Below are 8,632 nucleotides of genomic sequence, written 5' to 3' on the forward strand. Positions count from 1 at the left end.
GTGTTTACCGTTTCAGCGCAGTGTAATGGATTGGGGTTTAAGATAGTTTGCTGTGGACAGCCCAGGGCAAATTAAGAGCCCAATTTCACAAAAAAAGGGGGAGGGGGGATGCCGGTATCCACATTTCAGAGAAAAGGTTCGGGGCAACTCTGACTAATGAAAGGAGCCAGCTCAAAATGAAACCTGACGTGGACACTTTCAGTGAGTCAGAAGTGATCAAACATTACAAAAACCGACAGTCCTTTCCTTGGAGCACCGTGCTACAGTAAAGCCTGTGAATCACTTCACTTCTACACAACGGCACGTTCCTCGGCCATGTTGTCAAGGTTGCCTTGCTAAGGAGATATACAGGAACCAGGCGAAAACAAACAGCCAGACCCAACACAGTGTCAGCCTGACATCCAGGATGGAAAGGAGCGGAAACAGAAGGCAGGAGCTTTGGTACATAAGCCAGCTTGCCCGCCAAAACACTCTTGCACTTTTCAAAAGGGCACGCACAACTGCTTTTTGAAGTTCCATTAAGGTCTGCACTCGAATTGCCGCAAGGGACCGCAAGGGGGAAAGATCCAAGCAGGGAGGAACCGAGATAAAAGAACGAGAAATAAGAAGGAAAGCAAAAGAAGGCGGCGGCCTGCTCGCAGGTTTGGGCATTACGTCCGAGAGGGAGAAGAGAGGAGGGGCGGAGCCACGGGTTCGGCTTTCTGAAGCGCTCGGCTGCATCTGGGATCCAGCTGTGTTTGAACGACTGTTCCAACTAAGTGTGTGTGTGTGTGTGTGTGTGTGTGTGTGGGGGGGGGGGGGGGGGGGGGGGGGGTGTTGCAGCGGCGTCCGCTCTTTCCAATACACACATTACTGAGCCTGAACTCCTGCAGCAATTGGGCGCAGGCCGGCTGGACACTGCAGGCTTTGACCATAGAGAAATGAGAAGTTACACGAATACCACTGAGGCAGGCATTCCTGTGTTGTTTGCACTGTGAGCAATATGAATCTAGTGTGCAACAAGGTCAGTAATTCAACAATTAACTAATTAATTCAATCAATCATGATGTCATTTCATGGTCTGAACAAAACATCGGATCAGTTTATTAGAGACAGTGTAACAAATAACAAAACTGGAAAAATAAGGGGTTAGAAATCAATACCTAAGCTAAATACATGTCAGAAAATCTAACAAATTAAGAAATAAAAACATTAAAGTATTAAGAATTAAGTATTAAAAATAACCCACATCACATCCTGTCATTTAATTAGGAGTAACAGCTGTATCTGACAAAAGACTACACACAAGATAGTAATAATAAAAAAAACTGAAAAAGAGTACTGAAAAAATGTAACAGGTAAATGTAATCTGTGTAAAGTAGATCAACTTCAAGGTTGACTTCCGATCATTAAAAACATTTGCACTCCTAGACTTGCAGGACCACTCGGGTTTGGACCACGCGGTACAAAGCTTGGTCTTCCTATGATGTACAACGGACACACAGTTACAGAGCAGAGATTTAAACTATGGGCCCTTTTTTCATGAGGTCATATGACAAATAACCCAAAGGAACCAGATGTTGGAGTCCAGACACATGACCTGACCTAATCTGTCCAGCTCGTTCAAAGTTTTGTAATTAAGGGAACTTGGCCAAATTTCAAGAAACAAAACAATAAGACACCATATTAGCGATTGGGTGACCAATTTCATTTCAAACCTTTGACAGTTATTTATTAGCTAGAAGAGACAAATTTGTCTCACTGTGGTTCTAATGAAAAGCTGACTAAATGCTGATTAAAAAAACCTACATATGTCTTAAGTCACAGCATTTGAGAAAATTAGGGAGATTTTCATAACATATAATGTACAATAACCAAATGCATTTCTTGATTTAATTCTCTTTGGCAAGTTTCTTTCCACTAAACCAGGCATGTCTAATCTTCTTCCCAACGGCTCATGTGCAGAAGAAACACCTTACTGATGCAGTGAAGACTGGTCACCCTGCACCAAGCCGCCCCCCTCCCCAAATCCCTTTTAAAACTTGATAGAATTTGCCTCTTGGAGTCAAGTTAATAAGTTAAGTACAGTACATAAAAACAACCTCATAAGACTGAAAACTCCAAAGAGAGACACTAACGTTATGAGTCAGAGGTGTACGTGTCACAGAACAAGACACTATTCCATACACAACTTGCAGCAAAACTGTTTGACAATTTCTTTGTTTGTATTTGTAATATTTATTTCTGCTGAGTGGTCCCAGTTTGAACCATTGTGTCTGTTCACCCACTTGTTTCTCCTCTTGTTTTTGTTTAGTTTGTTGTTGCCGTTTATAATGAAACACAAACATGTCAGTCGAGTTCTTCCTCCGCGCGGTGGCTTATTCCTTCTCCAGAGACTTGTAGTAGTCCTTAAGCACCGCCCAAGCCTTGGGGGCCATGAAGCCTTCCGGAGGGTTCTGGCCCTCTCTGGCCATCTTCCTCATGCGCGTGCCTGAGATGAAGTCATAGTCCTGGTGTCTGCAGGACACAAGAGCAGAGGGTCATGATGAGAAGGCAGCAGAGAGGCGAGGGCCGACGTGTGTGTGTGTGTGTGTGTGTGTGTGTGTATGCATGTCCCCGCTGGGTTACACATCACACTCAAATCAGCACTTCCATTACTCTCAAGGTCCAAAGAGGGTAAACAAGGAGGTGATCTCATGGTGTTTGAAGCCCTGTTAACCTTCTAATTTTGACTAATTTTCAAGAATTGAGTAGTTCAAGTAGTTGAAGCTAGTCGTGACATTCCTGAAGACCCTGTATTTCATCCTGGTATGTTATAGTATTTTAAAATATCAAATAAATGTCAACAGTCGCTATACAAGTTCAATAAACGGCTAATTTAAAACATCACAGATGAAGGCTCCTTGCTCAGGAGGGAGCATGACGCTGGTCTCCGAGGAACCAGCACAGAGCAAGACACTGGAACGGCGAGATGATTCACAACAAGACGAGACGGCAACGTAAACTTAACATCGCCGCCATTAAACAGAAAACGTCATGCTGCACGTTCCCCCGGTTAAACAAATAGCCTCAAAAATAAACTGAGGTTTTGCTAAACATCTAGCTGATAAACACGGCTAATTAAAAATCCAAACTACAATCAGCCAGTCTAAATACGATCTCTCATAGCACCTCTGCTGCGCTGCTGGAGCTAACAAGGTATTTGTACGAGATGAGATTCTTCAATTTAGACAAAGCCTTTAAGAAAATAAATCCAATGTGTGCTTGCATTTCATCCCTGCCAGCGTCACAAGGCTCTCTGCCCTCTGTACAGTCGTTTTAACAAAACGTGGGATCATTTTGGGTCTGCTCTCCTCTGATGTGGTTTGTCCACACAACTGAAGCATTTCAGACGCGTCTGTAGTTGGGAAAAACGTCAAACTTTTACATCCACCCAGCGGAGGAAAACTGATCTGGACACGAGCCTCTATCTGTCTGCGTGGCTGGGGTCTGGTTGTCGCTGGCTGCACTGATGCCTTCTGTCTGCAAGGCTTTGAACTTCATATTTAAAAAAAAAAAAAAAAAAGGATTAACAATGTTTTTTAAACAACACAACAACAGAATCAACGCTGACGATAAACTCCTGTCTTACACTATATTCATTCCCCCATCCCTTCCGCTATAAAGAGAAGAAGAAATACGAACAGAAACAAACATTACATTTATGCATCTTGTAAACAGTTACATGATTAGTACTCATTTATGCTTCCGACACTACTAGTTGGACCTTGTCTGCCATCAAGACAGGAAAGGTGTCTGAAAACCTGTCTGATCTCCCCAGTACAAAGCTTTGAACCTTTCAGTCAAAGGAGTCATCATCTTATCTCATTTGTTCTCATTCATTTATTAACATTGCCCACCCACCAGTTATCCACAAGATCACACGGCTTCCAGACCTGGAGGGTGTAGGCCAACATGTTCTGCCTCTGCACACGTGCCCCTAATCCCTACATCTTTACAAGCTGCTGCTCATACAACAGCAGAACCGCTGGACCCGTGAACTCCAGCTGCCCAGTTCTACAGACCACACAGCAGATGCCCAGGACAGGCTGCTCTCTGCTGGGAGAGAGGTGAAGAACACTCTTCTCCGGTGGTCGTCAGATCCGATTACCTGCTTTAGGTGTGAGATCTGGGAGGGGAGATAAAATAGTGTGGCTAGAACCACCTGCTTCTTTCATAGCCCAAAATAAGATTCATCACAAGAATCTGGGAAAGTGCTTTCAAGTGGATTCAATAGGGGACACCAGTAACAGAAACTGACACACAGTAATATAATAGATAAGAGTCAGCAACTGATTACCAGGCATGGAATTAAATAAATGGAATGAAATAAACAGTCAGATATGTCAAAATGGCCAGTATGCAGGTTGCAGGGGATGGCATGGGGGGGGGGGGGGTTAGATAGCGTATATTCAAACTCAGATGAGAACAGTTAATAGGTGATCAAATGAGAAACAGCTTGGGCTGATTTGGGCCGTTCCACTTTGAGGGAGACTTTAAGGGAGATCGCTGGTAATTAAGCTTAGCATCCGCACTGCTCTCAGCACTGGGTCAGGCTAGCGCTGCACTCCAGAAGCAGACGGAACGCCATAAATTTGCAAAGGCGCCAAGTGGGGCCCTTTGAAATTCAGATGGGGTGCTAGTCTCTCACTCCACTCCCCAATCACTCGCTCACTCCAGGATGGGGGGTGGGGGTGGGGGGCGTCATGCCAAAGACATTCAGCGTCTGACGGCTTTTGAATCAACACCAAATCCATCTTCTTCACACGCTATACTCATCTCTGTGGCGGATTATTCGAGAGCTGTGGATTCTGATCAGAACCTGAGCGTGTGTTATTTCAGACGAGAGACCGGCCTGGCAGGCTTTGGGGAGGTTTTCCTGTGGGGCTCGTATATTGGCGATAACGAGCAGGCTCTCCATCACTATAGCAGCATGCTGGATGCACTTCTGCAGGATATGGGAATAGGGAAGCCACCCCAAAATAGCTGGGCTCAGAAAGTAAGCTTGCATCATTGCTTTCCCAGTTTAGGTACCGAGCTTGAACACATCCAAACATGAACAGCATTAAATGCTCTTTTGTACAGGCCTCGTTAAGACACTTATTTCTCAATTATGACTTCCCTAAACACATCAAACAGTCAAGCATGGTGTAAACATTCTTCCTTTTCCGCAGTGGCAAATAAAGGGCAGAAATCCTTAAAGGAGCATATTTATTCTAGCACTGGCTGGACAACATCTTTTTGGATGTTCTGTTAGAACATCTACATGACCAGACATTCCAGAGCAGTGTACGACAAACATCAAAGGCTTCATAGAGGACATGGAAAAAATGTGTGTGTGTGTGGAGTGTGTGTGTGGGGGGGGACTGCAGCTGAGTGAAGGAAGCGACTGTTGTGTTTCCAACTGAGATTCAGATGAGACAGCGGCTAATTTTTAACAGTTGAGCCTACATGATAATCAAACTCAATTATGAAATCAATTAATGACAAACAAAATAAAGACCTCTTTTAGGCGAAACCGGTTTTATGACCGTCGCCCGCCCCCCTTCTCCCCAAAAAACCCACGCTGTGAAGTTCCTGTTAGCGTACACAAAGAGGACGTCACACAGGGACGCGCTACTTCTCGGCACGACTTCTGAGAGCGTGCAGTCTGACTGACAACGGAGAGGCTCATCAATATCGAGAACATGGCTCGCTCTCCTGATGTTTGCTCATCGCTGGCTGCCGACGTCATACTCCGCTGCGTAAACAGCTGCGCCTGGCCATCACTTCCAAGGCCCTTGACAGAACAGGGAAAGCCTCAGGACTTTGTAAAACGCTCCAGAAACCCTGAACAAGTCCCGTTGTTCTTGGCTTTACGGTTTGCTGTTGATAACAATAGGGGCGAGCGTGAACCGCGAGAAAGGAGACCGAGAACACTCGTTCTTGATCGTCCAGGAGAAAACACGTAAATGTTTACAGACGCGTAAATGTTTACAGACTGGCGAGTTCCCACCACCACCACCACCGGCCTGTGCAGACCCCACTGCCACCCCCACCCCCACCCCTTCAGCTGAGCAGCAATGAGGCTTTTACAAACCTCCCATGATATCGCTTACTAAAAAAAAAAAAGTGAACAATTACAACCATGTGCTTTGATGAAGAGACTCAGTTAAGACTTAAAACCCTCAGAGCACTTTTTTATGATGGCAGATTTAACCTCAGTGTCCCATTACGTTCATATTGAAAGATGGAACATCCTGACATAATGAAAGCAGCTGACAATGAAACCCCCAATGAAAGATACCAGGAGACTTAGGAGCTACCAAGAATTAAGTGTGGGGGTTCGTGTTGAAAGAAAAGAGGAAGATCTTACTTTTTGGGGTCATAGAAGTCCATGGCCTTTTTAACTTTGTTGTAGGCTGCCACTTTGAAGGGCACCACCTCCAGAGAGATGAGTCCTGGTGCCATGCTGAGCACTTTGGCCCCGTGACTGGGCTCGTACAGGTCTGTACCCGTAACTGGGTGTGGCATGCCGGCCGGGTCCCGACCCACGATGTAGAAGTTTGCACCAGCAACCATGCGAGCTCGGCAGTGCCACTGCACCTGTGGACCAACATTAACAAGATTTGCATCAAAACTCGCCACACCTGAGAAGGCCCACTTGGGTTAATCTGTTCTCCACTTTAACCAAAGCATGTCTCATTGTTCACCTCGAGCCTGCATCACCAGAATACAGTCGAACAGTTGAGGAACGCTGATCATTTGCAAAAGGTGAACAAAATAACCCGTTGCCCCTCAACCTCCTCCTGTTACTGTCATCAAACAAGCCTGCAGCCTCAAAACCAAACCCTTTAGGATTTGTGTTCTGGTCCGATCACAAAACTCCCTGCCTAAACACTCACACTGCATCCAATGATAACAGCAGGTTCATGTGGTCTGCTGCTTATAGAATTTACAGCATCCTTTTGAAACATTAGAAATGTGATTTTAGCAGACATATAAAGTTCACACTCAGACTTCTATAGTCAGCTGGTTTTGCTGCGGTACCATCGCCAGAGTATCGGTATTGGACTTGTGGTCCAGGGTGGGGGGCCAAGCAGGGTTTTTGAGAGCCAACACCTGAGAGAAAGAACTCTGAAGAGAACTGAAGAACACTGAAGAAAACTGCTGATTCCATTTCTGAGGGCGGAAAACGGCTCGTGGTTGCGGGCACTGGCCAGTCTGGGCGGATTGGTGCGCTGCCCTCCGACCCCAGAAAAGCCGTCTGTTTGGTCCTTCGCTTCCTCCTCGCAGCTTATGGAGCATAATGACTGCTTCCTGCGGGCTTCTCTGGAGCTCCAGAACACCGTCTGCTCCCAATAAATCCTTAATGTCCCTCGCCAAATGATTAAAGGACAGCAGACTTCAAAACGGATAGAGAACGTTCCATCAGCGACAATTTGTGTCTCCCAGTCCCTCACTCTGGTGTGTGTGTGTGTTGGGGGGGAAAAGGGGTATGGGGGGTTCTGGCAGAGCGGGTCCGGCCCAAGCTGGTTGTGTTTAGAGGCATCGGGCCGGGGCATAAATCAAGCTGGCCCTGGTCAGCAAAGAGGCATGCGTGTGTGAGGGGTGAACCGTCCTGGCTGTCTGCAGCTCAGCCCAGCCGCCCCGATCTGGGGGTGGGGGGGCACTCTCCCCCGCACCGGACGACGCCACAGAGCGAGTGACAGTGAACAGCAGCCCACAGCTCACAGGTTGGTGCAGATGGGGGGGGGGGCTGAGGAAGAACATGTGTGCTGGGAAGGATACCTCTCACCAAAGCACGCTACACAAGTCCAGCCTGAAGACACACTTCACAGTGAATTGCTGAAGTCTCAAAAACACTGGCCCACGCACCTCGGTGGGGCCGGCGTACATCATGGGCGAGGGGAAGATGGCCACGATGGTGGAGGCGGGATCCAGCACGCCCTCGTCCAGCACGGCGGCGTGCTGACGCATACGCCAGGCCAGCGGCACGTCGTCGTCCTTGGTCCAGCCGCCCAGCGGGTGCAGCAGCAGCACGGGTCGCCGGTACCCCCGCTCCACCAGACGCCGCTGTGTGTCCCGCATCAGCAGGGCGTGGCCGTTGTGCACGGGGTTCCGCAGCTGGAACGCAAACACCGCGTCTGAGAGACAACAGTGAGAGGGGAACAGGGAGGGGGGGAGACGAAAGAAAGGTGTTCGATTCTGGATCAATAATTCTTTAGATGTGAAACATATCATGGACCAGGCTTATAACTCACTGATTTAGCATGAAATCCCCCACCAGGGGGCGCTATTGCTGCATGTAGAGGAGCTACACTACAGGTTACAATGTAGAGTAGTTATGTCCGAGAATATGACCTATGTATGACTGACACGGTTCCACATTGCTACCTGTGGAGTAATGGAGGTGCAATTATGATCACACAAAGCATAGTTACTTAGATCTATATTTTAAGCTTTCCCCCACTAACCACTGCAAACGGAGACAATGTCATTATTATTGACAGATACTTAAAAGTGAATAGATACAGACAACGTGCAGACTGTAGTGAGGCACACGCCCAGAGGAAGTGCCACTCCTCTCTGTTACCTGCGTTCATCTCTTTGAACTTGTGGCGGAGTTCAGTGG

General features: G+C 47.1%; 1 protein-coding gene across 1 annotated transcript in view; it reads right to left on the reverse strand.

Annotated features, from left to right (window-relative positions):
• Positions 1-1,056: 1,056 nt before the first annotated feature.
• The window catches only part of papss1 (3'-phosphoadenosine 5'-phosphosulfate synthase 1), a 17,091-nt gene continuing 9,515 nt past the window's right edge, over positions 1,057-8,632 (reverse strand). Inside the window, exons 9-12 of the mRNA XM_076974707.1 lie at positions 8,594-8,632; positions 7,876-8,144; positions 6,374-6,603; positions 1,057-2,496 (exon numbers count right to left, since the gene is read on the reverse strand). The exon at positions 8,594-8,632 is cut by the window's right edge and continues 97 nt beyond it. Of these exons, the coding sequence (XP_076830822.1) occupies positions 2,358-2,496; positions 6,374-6,603; positions 7,876-8,144; positions 8,594-8,632 (677 nt within the window). The 3' untranslated portion in view covers positions 1,057-2,357. The remainder of the gene's footprint in view (positions 2,497-6,373; positions 6,604-7,875; positions 8,145-8,593) is intronic.

This window comes from Brachyhypopomus gauderio, chromosome 15 (genome assembly GCF_052324685.1).
Source record: "Brachyhypopomus gauderio isolate BG-103 chromosome 15, BGAUD_0.2, whole genome shotgun sequence".
NCBI lineage: Eukaryota > Metazoa > Chordata > Actinopteri > Gymnotiformes > Hypopomidae > Brachyhypopomus > Brachyhypopomus gauderio.